At 34.6% G+C, this 20,369-nt stretch overlaps 4 protein-coding genes across 4 annotated transcripts; all 4 read left to right on the top strand.

Annotated features, from left to right (window-relative positions):
• Positions 1 to 6,182: 6,182 nt before the first annotated feature.
• On the top strand, positions 6,183 to 7,347 carry LOC131635534 (protein INVOLVED IN DE NOVO 2-like). Its single transcript, XM_058906156.1, has 2 exons — positions 6,183 to 7,181; positions 7,285 to 7,347. Exons 1-2 carry the CDS (start codon positions 6,183 to 6,185, stop codon positions 7,345 to 7,347), a joined length of 1,062 nt encoding a protein of 353 aa, XP_058762139.1.
• Positions 7,348 to 11,445: 4,098 nt separating this feature from the next.
• On the top strand, positions 11,446 to 13,011 carry LOC131635532 (uncharacterized). Its single transcript, XM_058906155.1, has 2 exons — positions 11,446 to 11,519; positions 12,108 to 13,011. Exons 1-2 carry the CDS (start codon positions 11,446 to 11,448, stop codon positions 13,009 to 13,011), a joined length of 978 nt encoding a protein of 325 aa, XP_058762138.1.
• Positions 13,012 to 16,743: 3,732 nt separating this feature from the next.
• On the top strand, positions 16,744 to 17,344 carry LOC131635524 (factor of DNA methylation 4-like). The gene is made up of 2 exons (XM_058906149.1): positions 16,744 to 16,918; positions 17,219 to 17,344. The coding sequence occupies exons 1-2, from the start codon at positions 16,748 to 16,750 to the stop codon at positions 17,318 to 17,320; spliced, it is 273 nt and encodes a 90-aa protein (XP_058762132.1). The 5' UTR covers positions 16,744 to 16,747; the 3' UTR covers positions 17,321 to 17,344.
• Positions 17,345 to 17,812: 468 nt separating this feature from the next.
• On the top strand, positions 17,813 to 18,850 carry LOC131635512 (factor of DNA methylation 4-like). The gene is made up of 2 exons (XM_058906136.1): positions 17,813 to 18,061; positions 18,471 to 18,850. The coding sequence occupies exons 1-2, from the start codon at positions 17,858 to 17,860 to the stop codon at positions 18,699 to 18,701; spliced, it is 435 nt and encodes a 144-aa protein (XP_058762119.1). The 5' UTR covers positions 17,813 to 17,857; the 3' UTR covers positions 18,702 to 18,850.
• The last annotated feature ends 1,519 nt before the right edge of the window (positions 18,851 to 20,369 follow it).

Raw genomic sequence — 20,369 nt, 5'->3', positions numbered from 1 at the left:
CTAAATCAACCTTTTTAAGTTTATTTGCAATTTAATTCGTACTCATAAAGACCAAAACCCCAAGGCTTTTTGTTTAATTGAATTCCTACTAACTCTGTAATATCACGCAGTCCTTGAGATCGACATTCGGGGAATTTCCCTATTATTACTACAAAGGCAAAATAGTACACTTGCTATTTTTTCGATCAATAGGGCCTTGAGACAAGTTTCTCAAATGGAGTATTTCGGGAGTCGGTGCAAAAATGCTATACATTCTCTCCTTAAACCATGCTGGGAATTGAGCATGGATGACACCAGATGTTGATTGTACACCGGTAGTATGAAAATAGGTGTTGTTGAATTCCCTAAAAACATGTTTAGGTAGAGAACCAAATGCAATTGGTAGCAATTGTTCCATAAAAACATGGCAATCATGACTTTTCATACCATGCAACTTCCCAGTGTTGGCGTCAGCACACCTTGCTAAATTTGAAGAATAGCCGTCGGGCATTCTCAATTCTTTTAACCATCGACAAACCGCTTTACCTTCTTGGGAGGTCAGACTGAAACAAGCCTTCGGTTTCAATAATTTCCCATTTGGTTGAGGCTTCAACTCCAACTCTTTTCGATTGCACCATTTTTCCATGTCATGTCTAGCCTTCTCATTATCTTTCGTCTTGTCTTTTACATCCATCACAGTGTTAAATACATTATCAAAAAAATTCTTCTCAATATGCATAACATCTAGATTATGGCGTAACAAATTATCTTTCCAATATGGAAGATCCCAAAATATACTTCTCTTTGTCCAATTGTGATCGACCCCATATCCTTCAATTCTACATTCCTTTCCAGTATCTGTAATTTTTGGTAGCCCACAAACATTGTCCCATACAGCACCTGGTGACAATCGGGGCGGAGGCATATCTGTTACCTGTTCGTCTTTTATGAAATTTGTCTTGTTCTTTCTATACGGATGATTTTTTGGTAGAAATCTGCGGTGACAGTCAAACCACGATCTTTTCTCCCCTTTATCCAACGTAAACGCCTTCGTCTCTTTCATACAATGCGGGCAACCCATTCTGCCATGTGTACCCCAACCAGACAACATGCCATATGCTGGAAAGTCGTTGATGGTCCACATCAAGGCAGCTCACATAGTAAAATTTTGTTTACGTGATATATCATAAGTCCATTCTCCACCAATCCACAACCTCTTCAAATCATCAATTAAAGGTTGTAAATACACATCAATTCTGGCTTTTGGACTCGAAGGTCCTGGAATGACGCACGTCAAAAACATATATAGTTTTGTCATGCACATCTCGGGAGGGAGGTTGTAAGGGGTTACAATAACTGGCCAACAAGAATACGCACTTCCCGACGCTTGAACATAAGGAGCAAAACCATCTGAGCATAATCCAAGCCTGACATTTCTAGGTTTTGCGGCAAAATCAGGATGTATTCGATCAAAGTGTTTCCATGCCTCGCCATCAGATGGATGCCGCATAGTGTCTGCACTTGTTTTGTTTGTATGATGCCATGTCATCTGACTTGCACTGTGTATTGAAGCAAACATTCTTGTTTTGTCATGCACATCTCGGGAGGGAGGTTGTAAAGGGTTACAATAACTGGCCAACAAGAATACGCACTTCCCGACGCTTAAACATAAGGAGCAAAACCATCTGAGCATAATCCAAGCCTGACATTTCTAGGTTTTGCGGCAAAATCAAGATGTATTCGATCAAAGTGTTTCCATGCCTCGCCATCAGATGGATGCCGCATAGTGTCTGGACTTGTTTTGTTTGTATGATGCCATGTCATCTGACTTGCACTGTGCATTGAAGCAAACATTCTTTTTAACCTTGGAATTATCGGAAGATAAAACATGGACTTTTCTGCTACACGGTCTTGATTAGTGTTAATGGCTCTACTGCGAACTTTATATCTTGGACTCATACAAAATTTGCATTCCTCCAACAATCCATCTTGAGTACCAAACTCATTGTCATAAAACAACATACAACCATTAATGCAACAATCAATCTTTCTTACTCTTAAGCCCAACTTCGACACCAACTTCTTTGCTTCATAAAATGTTGTAGGTAAGTTGTCTTTCATTGCAGTTGAGTCGAACATCATTTTTACAAAGAATTCCAAACACTGATCAGGAACATTCCAATTTGACTTGGCGGCCAATAATCTCACACACATTGATAACTTGGAGTCAGACGAACCGTTAAACAACGGCGTATTCATCTCATTCAACAATTGATAAAATCTCTGCGCTTCTTCGTTCGGCATCTCTTCTCCATCACAATCTTCAGGTTGATCATAGGTCACATTCACACCAAATGCATCCTCAACCATGTCACCGATCTGATTAAAGTTTTCCTCATATTCAATAGGCGATCTTTCCTCATATTCTATTGACGGACGACTACTTGAAGCATGCGTACTGCTAGTCTCTGGTACGTTACTCGGCAATTTTTCACCATTAAACGTCCAAACCCAATAATTTTCCATGAAACCCCTTCTATACAAATGCCTGACCACTTCATCTGGGTCACTAATTATAGGTCTACATTCACATTTAAGACAGGGACACCTAACTCCTCCTTCGCTTCGACAACATTCTTGAGCAAACGCCCACGTGATAAACCCGTTAACTCCTTCTATAAAATTGAGTTTAAGTGCACGTCTTCCTGGTTTCACTCTATCGTACATCCAACTACGATAATACAAATAATATTCCATACTGCACATATATCCAATCATTCTCTTTTTTAGTAACAATAATTAAACATTTACTTATATCAACTATAAGTAAATAATTTTCTACAATATAATTTTCTAACAATATATACATTCTAACAATATATACATTCTATAACATTCTAACAATATTATATACATTCTAACATTCTAACAATATATACATTCTAACAATAATACATGTTATATATAATATTTTCGTTTTTATAAAATCTATAATTATAACGACATTCTAAAAATTATACATACTATAAATAATATTACATTCAAAAAAATTATTATATAATCACATAAAAATTAACATTCAATAAATAATATACATTCTAAAAATTAATCTATATATATATATATATATATATATATATATATATACATACTATAAATATTATACATTCTAATTATTATAACATTCTATTAATTAACATTCTAAAAATTATATATCAAATTAACCTATAATCACATCAAAAAATAAATAATACATACTATAAATAATACAAACTATAACATATATATATATATATATATATATATATATATATATATATATATATATATATATATATATATATATATATATATATATATATATATATATATATATATATATATATATATATATATATATATATATATATATAATCACATAAAAAAATCTGAAAAATTATATAAATAAAATTGAAAAAAAATACCTCAATGAAGTTGAACAATGAGTGAGTTCTTATACTTGAATCAAAATCAAAAATCTTCACCTACACATATTAAATCAAAATCAGTTTCTTAACAAAAAAATTAAAAAAAAAAATGGACAAGAACAAGTGGAGATTGGCTGCATACCTGAAAATGGGGGATTGTAACAAAAATATAGGATTGAAAATGGTGGATTATGGAGGAAGTGGAAGAAGAGAGGAAGAGGGTTTGGGGGAAGAGGAAGAAGAGAGAAAAACGCAGAAAGGAGGTTCTGGGAAGAGGAGCAACACGCGAAAGGGTATATCAATTTTAGCGACGTGATTTTCACGTGTCTAGGTTGCAAAGTGAAAATCACGTCGCAACACCCACACAGTAATTAATGTGTCAGTCAAACTGTTGGCGTGGAATTCTAAACAACTTTGCGACGTGAAATACACGCCGCAACAGAAAAATATGAAAATTTGAAATTCCCCCCTTTGAAATTCCCCCATTTGTCAGACTACTTTATCTGTTTTCATTTTACTTTTTTTTATTTAAAGGTTGCGACGTGTTTTCACTTCGCAACTATTTTTTTAAAATAAAATTTCAGACACCCCATGTGCCAACGTTGGTTTTATTTTTTTAATATTAAAACTTTATAGTGACGTGATTATCACGTCGCAACTCACTTTTTTGAGCCACGTGATAAACACGTCGCAACATTACGTGGCTAGATCCAACTTTTCTTGTAGTGTTTGTATTTGTTTTGATGTTTTCTGTGTCACTTTTGCCTTGATAAGTTGGGGTTTCGATCCTTTTTGTCGTACCCCATACTTGTTGTTACCTTACATAGCCACAAATAAAATAGTTATATCTCAAAATTTTCAATCTATTCATTAACAATTGTGAGCTCATTATATGCTTGTAAGAAAATTGATTATATGGAAATAACATCAAATTCAAATTTGAAAACATAATCAAGTGGTCTAGCCACCGCTTATTCTCCTTGTTTTCTTCCTTGTTCAATATTGGGAGGTCGGGTGCTCATCCTTCTGAGTTGGTTAGCCAGGTACGCTATGTTGATTTCCATGGTCTAGTTCTTTCCTTCGTCCTGTTGGATTTCTTGATATATCTTTTTGCCTCCTTCAAGATTAGTATTGATTATGAATGACTCACCGTATAGGTTGTGAAATTTGAGCTTCATACTTCTTGATATATCTTATGTCAAGATCAACATTGAATCTGACCGACTATCCATTGAAGTTGTGAAATTTGAGCATCAGGTGGACCGATGAGGCCACAACAACTAGGGTAGATTCGAAGGGTTTGGCAAGGATGCATTTGTAAACACATTCTCAAGGGATCACAGGAAAGGCAAGTTTACGGTCTGGACGTCTCTTCCTTCTTATACGGATATCATCAACTTGACATACCCCCATAGACAGATTGTGGTACTATTAAACGTTTCTAAGTATGACCCTTCGTACGGCCACAAACTTCCTCTCTCAAGGCCCAACTTCTTGATCAGTTTAGGGTACATTATATTACATGACTTTCGCAATCGATTAGGACTCGAAAGACGTCAAAATGTCTTAATGTAGAAGTTATGGCTAAAGGGAAGATTTCATTTGGGATTTTTCTGATTTTCTTGCAGTCTCAAAACTCGAGCATCAACTCATTAGAGATCTTGGTTGATGTGCATCCATCCTTCTTCTGAACATCCTTCATTTAATCAATTTTCTTCTTCATCATCCCTTTGGACGGACTATTCACATGAAATGCTTCTCCAATGATAACAATAATGTATCGACTCTTTCCTTTGCATGCTCCTTTCTCCTCACCGGTGGTCCCTTCTCTGCTGGTTACGACATCCCAACTTTTGAGGAGGATTTGCCTTTGGGAGACTCTTCCCTATCTCTTTTACTTGTTTGATGCTTAAAAAGTGTTTTTGCTGAAATCAACCTACAACTTTAAAATATAAGAGTAATAGAGTAACATTACAAAAGGTAATAAAAAATAATAATATGTGCATTCATTATTATTTCAATAATAATCATAAAAAATAATATATATTTCGTTCTACTTATTTATATATTTTTATTTAAAACCTTTTATGTTTAATAATTATGATATTATGGATGTGAGTAATAAAATATAACAAAAAAAGTTGAAAAAAATATGATGAGCAAAAAAATGTGATGAATATATATTATAGGTGTTTTTAAATTCATGGTGTACTGTAGACCTTCCTGGCCTTTTTCTTTTCCTCCTTAGTCAAGGTCTTTTTTATAAAACTTTTCAAGTCCAATGCAACCTTAGCATTAGAAATGCTGAAACATTACTATTCACAAACCATTGAATGTATTTGAGACCGTTTTGTACAGCAAAACTAATAAACGAAAAACTAATACATGAAAAACATTCAGACATTTTGTGTTGCCACGTGTCTGATTTTAATTAGAGAATAGCAGCACCGTAATAACTGCAACAAAATTCTTTGACGAAAAGGTGTCTGGTTCGGTTATCAAATGTCATTTTTAAAAGTTTTGTTTCACTAACAGTAACAAAAATCTAATTCAAAATAATCCAACGCATAGTTTCAACTCGTCACCTTTGGTTATAAAGGTAGTGTCTCTTCCACTGAACTGAGGCAATGGTTGGAATCTTATTTAAACGACCTACCAATATCTTCTTCATCAAAACCTTCATATTTCTTTGTTTTAGTACTGCTATATTTTTTTCAACAACCATATATTTCCAACATGATGAACCGAAAAACAGAACATACCCGTGAATCTGATTTGGATTACTACCAGCGTAGATATTCCGAAGAGTTGAAAGATAATTACCATAAGCTCCAAATCTCCGACGCAACATTTCGGTGTCCGTTCTGTTTGAACAAGGATTATTATTCTTTGACTGACCTTTTGAGACATGCTTCAAGGATTGTTGCTGACGTGCATGGAGAGACTGTGAAAGAAATTGCTAAACATTCTGTCCTTGTAAGGTATCTTGACTCTAAAATTTCTGAAAATAAGTCGAATGATATGAATGTTGATGATACTGTTAAGTCACTTAATGGTAATGCTACTCAAGATGAGTTGTTTGTCTGGCCTTGGGTTGTAGTTCTGGCTAACAATGTTGCAAAATTTGACCCAAAGTCTGGTAAGTATTTAAGGAAGAGTAAAAAGGAAATTCAAGAGGAACTGCTTGTGAAAGGGTTTCGGCCGCTGAATGTTACACCAAAGTGGAATAGTGGAGGGCAAACAGAGTTTGTGATAGTTGAATTTGGAAAAGAATGGGATGCTTTCGTCAATGCTTTCAATCTAGAAAGAAGATTTGAAGAAGAACATTGTGGTAAGAGAGATTACTTTGGTTTAAAGGAGCAAGGGCGAGGAGATAAACTTTTTGGGTGGATGGCACGTAGCGATGACTATAATTTCAGGAATATTGTGGGCTATCACCTTCGGGAAAAAGGGGATTTGAAAACTATTTCTGGAAAAGAAGATGAGGATAATAGGAAAGCCTTAAAGCTTAAATCTAGTTTGGAAAACACTTTAAAGCAGAAGAAGAAGGAATTGGAAGAAATAACAAGAAAGTGTGACGAGAAGGTTGATATTAAGCCGGTTGCGGAGGCATCCAAGAGAAAGTTTTCTGATGAAGAGAATTGGAAAGCATCTAAGATAAAACTTGATGATGAAAGAAAAATGAAAGCAACTCAGTGGTGCTCACAGTTGGATGAACATCAAGGGAACTCCAAGGTATGACTTGTAGAATTATGTTTGTTCAAGTTAAAGTTTGTTTTCATGATGCAAACTGCATAGACCATGATTGTAATATATGTTTGATATATCATGCATGCAGGAGATTTTAGATGAAAATGATGAAAAACAATGGACGTGGTCAAAACAAAGGAAGGAATGTTAAACTTCATCAGACCAGGAATGAGGGATGCAGGTTGATAGTCACATGCAAGTCAGATAATTTGTTATGAAGTTTAGAAGAGAATCTTGAGATAGATTAATAATATGATTATTACATGAATACCAGTTGTTAATAATTCTTTGAAATATTTATAATATTAAGATTTAGTTTACAGCATGACAGAGACAAGTAATGAATGAATTTAGTTGTTTATTTTCTTCTCTAATTAATTCATCAAAATACTTCAGTAGTATAAACCCTAAAAATATATGTTTTTTCATTTACAACTTTCCTTCCATCAATTAACAAATCCATTTTTACGTAACCCTATAGAAAGATTGTATCTATTTTATATATTGAAAAATTGTAGCAGTTAAGTTTGCCCAGGATCTTACCACCTTGGAAAATTTGTTTTTAACATGAATTGTTGTTTAATGTCGATGGATATTGTTGTGTCGATAGAGCTGCGATTAGGAAATGTTATAAATAGTTGAAATATGAGTGGGATCTCCGATAAAAATAATTAAGGGATTTCCGAATTAGTTGGAATCATTTTTGACGCCAAAGTTTCTAATGAGTTTTTTATTTTAGGTAAAATCAATGACCGACAACAGCATCTAAAATAAAAAATTGTATCTGAGTCTAAATATATATAGTAAAACAATGAGAAGTTGAATTAGAAGTTTAAAACGATTAGAAGTTTAAAACTACACCTACTAAATTTCGATGTAACAATGTATTTATTCAATTAATAAATTAGTACTTATATAAGCACCGGAAGTAAATTTTATCTTGAGGAATTAAAATAAAACTAAAATGTCGTATATACTAAATGGTCTTTTATGGAATTAGAAGTAGTTGGAAATAAGTGGTGTTATGTTGATCTCTAATTTGTATCCATAGGGGAGTGAAAGGTTATTTAAGTTGATTTTGGAAGCATGAGCAAAGATAGTAAATAATATTGTTGGGTATCAAAAGGAACAAATCTCAAAGGTCACACTTATAACCCTAACCATCGTCTATTGTTTTATGAATTTTTTATAATTGTAGTCCTTTATCTCTAAGTGAACTAAGTGAATGAATATCTCTAACATACTTTTAAGTATAATTTTTGTTAGATCTCTCACAACAACAAGTTGTTATTTGTTTCTAAACTGATCATTCAAAGGAACAGATTTATAAACAAGTTAACTTTAAATTAAGCAAAAACGCATTAAAACAATAAAAGAGAACACCTATTATGCTCCAAACAAATTACTATCAAAACACTTAAAATGAAATAAAATTGCAACTTAAAAGCACTATTAACTCGCCATTAACCCATAAATTATTTCAAAGGACTTGTTAAGGGTTACTTTAATTTTATTTATACTTACGGGTTACTTTAGTATTTTTTTTTATATTCATTTATTGTATTTAATATATATAAATGTTGAATCAACTACAAGGGCTCATTTGGCACGCTGGATAAGGAGACGGGGCATGATAAAATTATCATATCCTAATATAATCTGTTGTTTGGTGCACCAATAGAAAAAGATGATTTAAACCTATTATTAGTCCTATTCTATTTCCCCTTTGTTATTCTTATCCTTATTTTAAGTTGGGTTAGCAAAATGATAGGATAATTAAAACAAAAATACACGCTTCTGATATTTTTTTCCTCTCACGTTCCCTTTCATCTCTACGGTTTCATCATCTTCGTCGTCACTAAATCAGTCGTGTTTTCTGCTACGGTAATATTTTTTTGTTCCAATTTCTCTATAATAACGATTTCTTCTTCATCAATATTGATTTTTCTCAAAACCCTAATTTTTATCCTTATTGTTTGCATGCTTTTAACCGTTTTTCAAAATAAAATTAGGTTATTAGCTGTTTTCTACCATAAGTCGATCGCACTTCACGCATCGTCATCAACCGTACTTACACGTCTGCACTTGCACGCATTCATAGCTTGATCCTGAGCTTTCTTACAGATAGACCTACTCAATTAATTGTTCTGGTTGATCGTTTAGAGGCTAGTCTTTGGCTAGTTCACGAACACTTTTGTTTTACCCCTTTCATGTTCATCCTTTTAAGCTTGAACCTTTATGCTTGTTTGTATGGGTTTTACCTGTATGAGCTTGTATGTTTTCATTTACTTCTTCCATCTTTTCTTCTTTAAATAAATTATTCACCCCCGCATTACTTGGTCCATATACCAAGCCCCAACCAACTCTTTGTAAGTCGATTGCCTTGCGCATCGCCATCAACCTTGCTGTTTCAAAGTTCAACTCAAATGTCTGATTACTACATTGTTCAATTGCTTGGAAAGCTTATGACATCACTCATGTTCTTATTGCACACAATGAAGATGCAACGGACGTTCTCCGTTAGGTATCATCGTAGCTCTATTTTTTCCTCATTCTTGCATCATTAATCTTGACATGAGAAATAGGATAAAGATGCATGACTGGAAGTCCTACCGTTGTAGGCAATGTTTGATCTGAAGCCCTACCATTGTAGGCATTATTTTGTGATGTTTGATCATGTATGTTCCTTTCTGTTCTCACCTTAGTTGATATGCTTCTCTTGTATGTTAGAGACCTAGTGCCAAAACTAGGTGCGTGTTTGTTTCGTCACTTGTGTTATCTTGTGAAGTATTTTCTTATTAGCCTTTTGAGCTTTGATCTTGTATGCCATGTTCCCTTAGGATATGATTCTACCTTAGTCACTATCCTAACTTTAAAATTTGACATATTCATAGATGACGTACTTTAAACTATACACATAAATGAATTATTATAAGAAAAAGAAAAAAATAAAACTTATAATAATATAAAATAAAATGTATAAGAGAAATAATAATTAATAATAATATTATTAATAATAATGTATATTTAAAGAGAATGTCTCATTACACCCTTTGATTTTGTTAGGCACCTAGCGAAATTTCAATTTTGTCCCTTGTTTCCGTAGATGCACATCCAGAAACATCTTTTTTGTTAAAAATTTAATTTTTCCGTAGGTACATCTACAGACGTATTTTAAACTAGTGTATGTTGGGAGAAATTGCAGATTAATTCAGTTCAAGGATTTTTCTGTAGGTACATCTACGGAATAACTTAGCGTCGGAATTTCCAGTAGATGTATCTACGGAAGTATCTCATGTAGTTTGAACCAGCATTATCACTCCTCCATTGTTACATTTATTCTTCAACACTCACACTCATCACCCTAAAAAACCCTACACCATCAATATCATTTTTCACTCTAAAGCTTCAACTTTTTGGTGCAACAAATCAAAGGGAGCAAGAGAAGATAGAATTTCACGTAAACATTCATCTTTATTCGTTGCATTGCTCACATTATCAATCAATTTTCTGTCAAAAAATTAACATTGCTTCCGCAGGTACATCTACGGAGCATGTTGAATATGAACACATTTTGGAGGTGCATCTACGGAACGTGTTTGTGCTGTTTTTTCCAGCATTCTTTTGATTTTGTGTTATTTGTGTTATTGTTTATAAATAGGTATGGTGCACCCCGACAATATTTCAAGAGAATTAGTTCATTTCGCAATTGTTTCTCTGAATGTTGAAGGGGTAGTAATAAAGGCGGTAGATGTCGGCGTTGACTTTAATAACAAGCAAGAGTTTGATGATTGTGAAAGCATGCTCACATGGATTCGTAGGAATGCAACAAACCTTGGTTTTGGTGTGGTAATAAGAAGATCGGATAATGGTACGATAAGAAGAAACGCTTTTGTAACAATATTATGCAAAAGAAGCGGGAAATTCCATACTCCTCTAAGGAAGTTTAAAAGAGATGACACGAGTACTAGAAAATGTGAGTGTCCATTTAAAATCTGTGGTTATATGTAAGCTAGCAAGAAGTGGAAATTTAATGTTATCTATGGTTTGCATAACCATGGTTTGTGCTCAAAGTTACAAGTTCATCCTAGTGTATGTCGGCTCAAACCGAAAGAGAAGACATGTATTAGTGACATGTCCTTGAATCTTGTCCAACCGAAAAATATACTTGCCACATAGAAACGGAAGGAACCCGACAATGTATCAAATATAAGGCAATTGTATAATTAACATTCGGTACCGCAATAATATGGAGAATAGGGGAGATATAAGTGAGATGAAACAATTGTTGAACTTGTTGGATGATAACAAATACGTGTCACGGTACCAAAATTGCGATGATGAAGTTATAGTCTGAGATATTTTTTAGACTCATCTGGATTCGATAAAGTTGTTAAACACGTTTTCGACAGTGCTCATTCTCGATTCTACCTACAAGACCAACAAGTATAGACTTCCATTATTTGAGATGGTCGGTGTTACATCCACCGAGAAGACATATGCAGTTGGTTTTGCTTTTTTGGAGTGCGAAAAATAGGATAGTTTTACATGGGCATTAGAGGTGTGTCGGTCACTTTTGAAGGAACAAGTCGAGATGCATTAGGCAATTATTATGGACCGTGATACCGCGTTGATGAATGTGGTGGCAAAGGTATTTTCTTCTTCTAACGCATTACTTTGTCGATATCACATAACATGTAATGTGAGAAGTAAGGTTAACCCTGCGGTAGGGATGAAACAAGTAGAGACCGAAGGTGGGAAATCGGTGAAGGCCGGTGTGGTTGTTGAATAAATAATGAATGCATGGAGTCGTATTGCAAATTATTTGACAAAAGAATTAAATGTCGGTTTTGTCATTCAATTTCAGAAAGTGTGTGAAAAGTATCTTGATTTATTGAAATATGTTGAAAGCACCATTCTTGATAAGGAGAAGGAGAAGTTTGTGTGTGAGTGGACTGATAATGTCCGACACCTTGAGAATACAACCACCAACAGAGTCAAGTCGGAACATGCTAGTTTGAAAATTTGGTTGGCTAATAACAAGGGTGACTGGTGTCGAGATTGGGACTCTGTAAATCTCATGATTAAAAACCAACACAAGGAGATACAAACAACATTTGTTCGGAGCATAACAGTGTTGGAACATCGATTCAAGGACAACATACTTTATTCTCAATATATCGGTAATGTATCTCGGGCCGGGTTGAACTATATTTTTTACGAGGCCAAACGAGGTGAAGTTATAGGTTCCGATAACGCAAAGTGTGGTTGTACTATTTCTAAAATGTATGGTCTCCCGTGTGCGTGTGTTATTGATAAAAATATAGAACTAGGTGAGGCAATAAGAATGGACGAAGTTATCCTTCATTGGAAAAGACTTAGTTTTGATGATGATGGTTGCATTGAAAGAGAAAAATCACATATATGTATTATTTCCGAATTGGAAATGATACAAGAGAGGTTTTCAAAGGCCGACGACAACATGAAAATCTACATTAAAGAACTATTGCAGAAGATTGGATATTGCGAAACAACCGACATGAAACCGCTTTCTCAAGCGGTTAAGACAAAGGTTGCTCCGAATAAATTGAAGCCTACACCGAATGACAACTCGACTACACGGGCTCCTTCGTATTGTGAGCATGTTGATAAACTTTTTTCCAACTCACTGACGCCTAAATCTCAAAAATCTCAAACAAGTTCAAACAAAGAAGCTCGCATAAGCAAACCGCCTCCGACACCTATTTTGTCGAAAATTCCAATCACCAAAGAGACGCCTATTCCACCAAAAATTCTATTCATCGAAGAGATGTAGGTTTTTAAGCACAGGTACAGCGAACGAATCGTCAATGTTGTGGGGGATGGTAATTGCGGTTACCTGGCCGTCTCGAGGTTGCTTGGTAATAGAGAGGATAGTCATACACTTTTTTGTCATCAACTTATCCAAGAGTTGAAGACGCATAAAGACTCGTACACGCAGTTATATGGAGAGGAAGCTAAATTTGAAGCGGTTAACGAAGCTCTTGTTCCTTAGTTGGGCGCTTACGCACCAGTGTTAAAATGGATGAGATTCCCGGAAATGGGACATTTTATTGTATGCGGGTATGATAGGGTGTGCATTGACTTGACGCATTATGATTTTTTGGAAACCTTTTTCCCCCTTCGGACCGTACCACCAACAAATCCAAATGATCACATCATGTGTATTGGATGGCTTTCAAAATCGAGTCATTTTATGCAAGTTTACCTGAAATCGGGATGCCCCATACCTCCTACGTCACCAGAATGGATGCTTCATCATACCGAAGATGTCAAGACGTAGCCGGATCTTTTTGTTGATAGGATGCATGGATTTGAAAGATTGAATAACATCGAGAAGGAAGCGAATAAGGAAAAGTCAAAATTGGAACCACCAATAGATTTAGTCGACGATAGTTCTTTTGATGTGTTTTGTAGTTTCAAAGTGTAATGTATGCACTCTTTAACATTGCAATAAAATCATTTTTTGCCAATTATAATCATTTTTTGTCAATATATGCATTCTCATAATTCTGCCCTGCTATATTATTTTGTTTTGGTAAAAAAACATACAGGGAAAGTTCCGTAGATATATCTACAGAAGACTTTAAATTTGAGAACTATGGGTTTTTTCGTAGGTACATCTATGAAAACAAAATATCTAGGTTCTTTCCGTGGATATACCTACGGAAGGTTTTATGACAGAAAATGGGTGGTCCACATTCAACTAAGATTTCTATAAATTTAGGGTTTCTAATCTTGTATTTCACACAAACACAAATATGTCTCAATATGAGTAGAACGTCCGTTGGTATGTCGCAAATATCTCCTACTCCGACGGAAGAACATCTGGGCGGACGTCCAAACTCAACGAGTACACCTCGCTCGATGTCATCATTGACGAAATCTACTATCGTCTACCTTATGGTGACAAACGGAAGGTTGTGAAGCTCAAGTATCGTTCACTTTCATTTGACAACGGATGGAACGTCATTTATAGCAACTTTGAGCTCAAGAACCGAGCAGATGTTTTGGCGATGTGGCGAACGTATTTCGGTTTCGAAGAAAAAATATCGCCCTAGTTCGTAGCGACGATGCAAAAAACGGTAGAGCAAATTTTAGAGATGTGCAAGCGTCCACCGAGCTATTGAAATGTAACATTTAATTTGTTGTTGAAATTATCGATGTAATGCCGATTTTAATCTATGAATGTTGTTTTTATCGTTGCAAATGTTGTTTTTCTGAATCTGATATATTTCGTAGATAGACATACGAAAATATTCCGTATATGTGCACGGAAGGTTTTCACGCAAATGTAAAAAAAAAAAATCAAATGTACATCTACAGAAACATAGAGACATTATGAAAGCAAACATGATGCCTAAGAACTCTAATAAATATAGTAAGAATTTTCCTATTTAAAAAGTAAATGGGAAAGAGGAAAAATTAATAATATAAACATAAAAAAATCATCTGAAGTTAAAATTTGACATATATTAATGACATAATTTAAATTGAAAATTGAGATAATTAATGTAAAGATAAACAAAGTAGAGAGAAAATTAGAGATAATGACAATTAATAGGAAAAGTGATGGGAAAAAATTTAAAATTTAAAACTAAAATAGTATTAAAAAAATAAGGGTATTAAAATTTATTTAGTTTTAATAGAAAACACAAAATAAACAAACAGAAGTTTTGGCATTTAGTATAGCCACGTGTTATATTTTAATTAGTTAATAGCAACACAGTAATAACTGCAACAACAAAAAAAGTTTGTTTGTACAATCAGCGCGCGGAAGAATAAAGTTTATGAACGTTCGAAGCAACACAGCAAGCAGGTCGCGATTTTTGCGCTGCAATGTGAGTGTGAGCATTTCTCATAACAAACTCCTTCGTACCAAAAACATTCTTCCACTCTCTCTCTCTTAGGGTTTCTTCTTCTACTTTACTCGTTCATCCTCAGCCTAACATTCGCTCAATCTTCTCTCTGAAAACCATTCATTCTTCTCCCGCCACACAAGGTATCACTCAGTTTCTTCTTCATTATTACATTGCATTTTCCTTTTTACCTTAATTTCCATTCAGCTTAATAATCAAATCATCTAGTTCTTACTCACTTGTGTTGCTCTTTCTTTGAATTTGATTTTACTACTATCGTTTTCATATGTACCGAAAATATCATCATCTAGTATTTACTCACTGTATCTAGTTGTTTGTGTTGCTCTTTCTTTGAACTTGTTTTACTGTTATCGTTTTCAGATGTACCGACAATCTGATTTGGAATACTACCGGGGTAGATATTTCCTTGAGTTGAAACATGATTATCACAAACTCGAAGTCTCCGACTCAACATTTCGGTGTCCGTTCTGTTTCAACAAGGACTATTACTCTTTGACTGAGCTTCTCAGACATGCATCGAGGATTGCTGCTGACTCGCATGGTGAAACTGTGAAAGAAATTGCTAAACACTCTGCTCTTGAAAGGTATCTTGACTTCAAAATTTCTGGTAATAAGTCGCATGATATGATGAATGTTGATACCGATATGTCACTTAATGTGAGTAGTGCTGAGGGCCAGTCATTTAATTTGAATGTTGCTAAAGGGAAATCACCTAGAGTGAATGTTGCTGATGATCAGTCACTTGCTATGGTTATTGCTAAGGATAGGTCACTTGATATGGTTATTTCTAAGGATCAGTCACTTGATGTGGTCATTGCTAAGGATAAGTCACCTGTTGTGAATACTACTGCTGAAGATGAGTTTGTCTGGCCTTGGATGGTGGTTTTGGCAAACAATGTTACCAAATTTGACCCCAACTGTCGTAAGTATATAGGAAAGAGTCATAAGAAAATTAAGGAGGAGCTGTACGCCAGAGGGTTTCAACCGCTGAAAGTTACTGCACTGTGGAATATTAGAGGGCAAACACCTTTTGTGATTGTTGCATTTGGAAAAGAATGGGATGGCTTCAACAATGCTTTGCAGCTAGAAAGAAGCTTTGAATCAGAACATTGTGGTAAGAGAGATTACGTGGGTTTAAAGGGGGAGCGAGGAGATAAACTCTTTGGGTGGATGGCACGTGCCGATGACTATAATTCCAGGGATATTGTGGGCAAACACCTCCGAGAAAACGGGGATTTGAAAACTGTTTCTGGAAAAGAAGCTGAGGATAATAGGAAAGCTTTGAAGCTTGTATCTGGTTTGGCTAACACTCTAAAGCAGAAGAACATGGAATTGGAACAAACGGCAAGCAAGTATGATGAGGCTAATGCATTCCTAAACAGAGTGATGAACCAAAAAGAGGAGATGCTTGAACACTTTAACAAAGGTATGTTGATGTTTACAGTGGATTGTTCGAATTAATATGAGTATTCTGTTTCACTATGTTTAGAGGTGAAACATTGTGGTTTCTGTTATTTTATTTATCCTTTCCGTATAGCTTATGGTCTAATGTATTTTGGATGTTTGATATAATTTTTTAATATTTCATGGTTATTGAGTTTGTTCCACTCTGTTTAATTAGAAATAAGCAAGATGCGGAATGTCGAACGCAATTATATGGAAAAGGTGTCCAAGGATCATGAAAAAGCCATGCTGGAATTGGAGGCTAGGAGAAAGGAACTTTCGTCCCGTGAAGAGAATCTGCAGAAGCGTCAAGCAGATAATCATAGTGAGAGAAATAAGCTATACCTTGAGAAGAAAAATGTAATTCTTTTGGATCTTTCAATTTGTGATAGCAATGCTGATAATTCAATCTTTTAAACTCTCTGTAGCACACTTGTTCTGATAGGTCTATTTCTTAAAATTTTAACAAAATTCTTTGGAAGTGATCAATTTACAAGAGAGCTAAATTGACCTCATTAAAAAATGGACCGATTACAAAAAGTGCTGATATCATTCCTTAATATATCGATGATTTAGTCAAATCATGTACACCAATCCTTCTTATTTTAATTTTATCAACTTTAGACTGATCAAACCTGTTCTCCATCTTGTTATTCACAGAATGAGATGGCCATAGCAGAGCAACAAAAGGCTGACGACAAAATGATGCGTTTGGCTGAAGAACATCAGGCACAACTTTCATTTTCCTTTTATCTGCATTAGTTATTTAAGTTGCATGTATTCACTGTAACTTTGAGGACTCTTTTGGTTGGATGTTGCAGAAAGAGAAAGACAAACTTCACAAGAAAATCCATGACCTAGAGAGAGGACTTGATGCAAAGCAAGCATTGGAATTGGAAATTGAACGGCTGAGAGGAGCTTTCCATGTAATGAACCACATTGGAGAGACTGATCTGGAAGAGCAGAAAAAACTGGAGGCGATCAAAGTGGATCTGCGTGAAAAGGAAGAGCAACTGGAAGGGGTGGAAGATCTTCAACAAACATTGGTTATTCAGGAGCGCAAAACTAATGACGAGTTGCAAGATGCCCGCAAAAAATTAATCAGTGTACGTATCTTTCTCAGCATTTCTGTAATCTGATTAGTTTTGTAAGCATCTTTCCTAAAAAATTAAACATTGGTCTATGAAAGAACAGAATTTCTGTAATCTGATTAGTTTTGTTCATGTAATCTGATTTCCTTGTTCAAAGTGGATTGGCTGCCCAAAAAACACTTCTCGAGTCATAATTTCTGTGAAGAGGATGGGAGAGCTTGATATTAAGCCGTTTGAGGAGGCATCCAAGAAAAAGTTTCCAGCTGAAGGGAATGGGAAAGCAGCTCAGAGAAAACTTGCCGATGAAAGGAACATGAAAGCAATTCAGTGGTGCTCACAGTGGGATGACTATCTTAGAGATCCAAGCTGGCATCCATTCAAAATTGTGACTGATAAAGAAGGGAATTCCAAGGTAAAACGACTTCTAGAATTATGTTTGTTCAAGTTAAAGTTAATCTTTTCTCTTTCTCAATTTTGAGGATGATTATACAACTCAAGCATGTGACTGCAGCTTCAACTGTTGTCTTGTATCAATACATTCTTTAGGACATTTTTATTCCCTTAAAATATAATGCATCATTTCTTAATTTCTTAATGATTATAAAGTGTTGAAATTCTAAAACCTTTGTGGGAGTTGGTTGCTACTCACAACTGATTCATTTCATTCTACAAGATTACACTGATGGATCAGTATAAAAGCGTGATATATCTATTTTAAAAAAATTGTGGGACGCATAGTTGTTGGCACTTATTTGGCATGTTACTTTTCATGATGCAAACTGCAAAGCCATAATCTGATATATGTTTGATATATTATGCAGGAAATTTTAGATGAAAATGATGAAAAACTTAAAAGTTTGAGGGATGAACTCGGAGACGAGGTGCATGATGCAGTAGCTACAGCTCTGAAGGAATTAAATGAATACAATCCTAGTGGCAGATATCCGGTACCTGAGCTCTGGAATTTTAGGGAAGGAAGGAAGGCTTCGTTGAAAGAGGGTGTTGCCCATTTGATAAGGCAATGGAAGTCGTCAAAGCAAAAGAAAGCTTGAAGCTTCATGTGGGCAGTAAGACTTAAAATTAGACTTACATGCAGAAAAACTTTACTGCGTACTCGAATGATCATTTGTGTCCCTTATTTAGCTGGGTTTAAACTTTTATCTTGAATGAGACCAACTCCCAAAGGCCCATTATCATCCCAACCCACTAAAACAACTTTCTTTACATGTTTAAGCTTTATAAACTCTTATCTAGTACTAAACTAATCGATGTTGGAATTAGTGATAGTTATAATTTGAGAAGCTTTTCATTTCCCTGCCGGTTCTTTTCTGTTATTTCAATTTCATTGTTTTCTGTTAGTGATACATCACAATATTTGCCATGCATTTTACTCCATAAGAGAATTAACTTACAATTTGAATGTCCAAGGAGTTATTAGGTTCAATGAGGAGTAAAGAATCTACTTATTGTTATATTTTGGCCTTTTGTGCTCAGTCCCATTATTCTCTTGCAGTTATATTACTTCAGATGTCATAACTAAGGATTACCACAGTTGTTAGCATATATTTTTAGTTATCCTGCATGGAGGATAAAAAAAGTAGAGTGATTGTCATGTGGTTTGCCAAAGGAATACACAACATATCAAGGATATCAAGGGGGAAAAGCCAATTTAATAAAAGAGAGTGATTGTTGTGATGAGATTAATAGTTTCTGATTTTCATGTGTTTAATGATGTTTGTTTTTTATATTTACCCGAGTATGTGTATGTGTTGGTTGGTTAATGTTTACCCTCGTATTCTTTCATTTTGATGTAATTTTCTGTGAGACTTGAAGATGCTGCCAATTTAATTTAGTAAACATTATGATGATATTGTGTATGATGTTAGGATTATACTAGTTTTTGTTTGCTTACTGAGATTACTAACATAGATATGTCCCTCAATCATTGTCGCACATTGAACTTTTGTAACATATTAAGAACTTCAGAAGTTGTTGTGGAAGTGTGTATGATGGATGAATTGTTGGTCTAAACTGGATCAATTGATGAGAGAAGTGCAGCAAATTCCAAATAAACAGGATTAACTCCTTGATTTAATGGGATGCTTGCACAGATTGCTTCTGCCAAGCTAGGTGAGACTGCCACGTGCTCCAGCCTTGTGATAAACCTCAACCTTTCTTCTACTAAGCAGCTACAATATCTTGAACTAGTAACTCCAAATCTTTCAAGCTGCATAATCGTTCATAATATTTTAGTAGCTGGCTCTAAATTGAAAATACTTATACCTTATGCTAAGATCCAAAACAACTAGTTAAGTAAACTAATCACACAGAGAGTTTTTCCACTCAAAACCAATATAAAATTGATTCTGGTGTTGAAGCTGATACCTTGAAGAATAGACAAAAGTTTATTAACTCCCACATCGTTTTATCTAAATAAAACATTTAAGTTTATGATGCTACACGTAAATTAAATAATTGTGTGTATTGGGCTTCTTCTTGAACGGCTCAAAGAAATCCTTTAAATTATTTTACAAATTAAAATTTTAAAAAAAAAACTAACTGAAATTATTAATTTATTTAATTAAAAATATTAATTAATAAACTATTCTATTATTCATCACATGTCATATAAAATTTTTTTTTTTAAAACTAGATTTGGAAATAGGAGGACTAAGTTTAAAAACACCTAAGAGGGATTAAAATTAAGCCTACTATTTATT

This window comes from Vicia villosa, unplaced genomic scaffold, assembly GCF_029867415.1.
Source record: "Vicia villosa cultivar HV-30 ecotype Madison, WI unplaced genomic scaffold, Vvil1.0 ctg.001503F_1_1, whole genome shotgun sequence".
Taxonomy (NCBI): Eukaryota; Viridiplantae; Streptophyta; class Magnoliopsida; order Fabales; family Fabaceae; genus Vicia; species Vicia villosa.
Note: the sequence above shows the minus strand (reverse complement) of the source record. Positions and strands in the feature narration are given on the sequence as shown.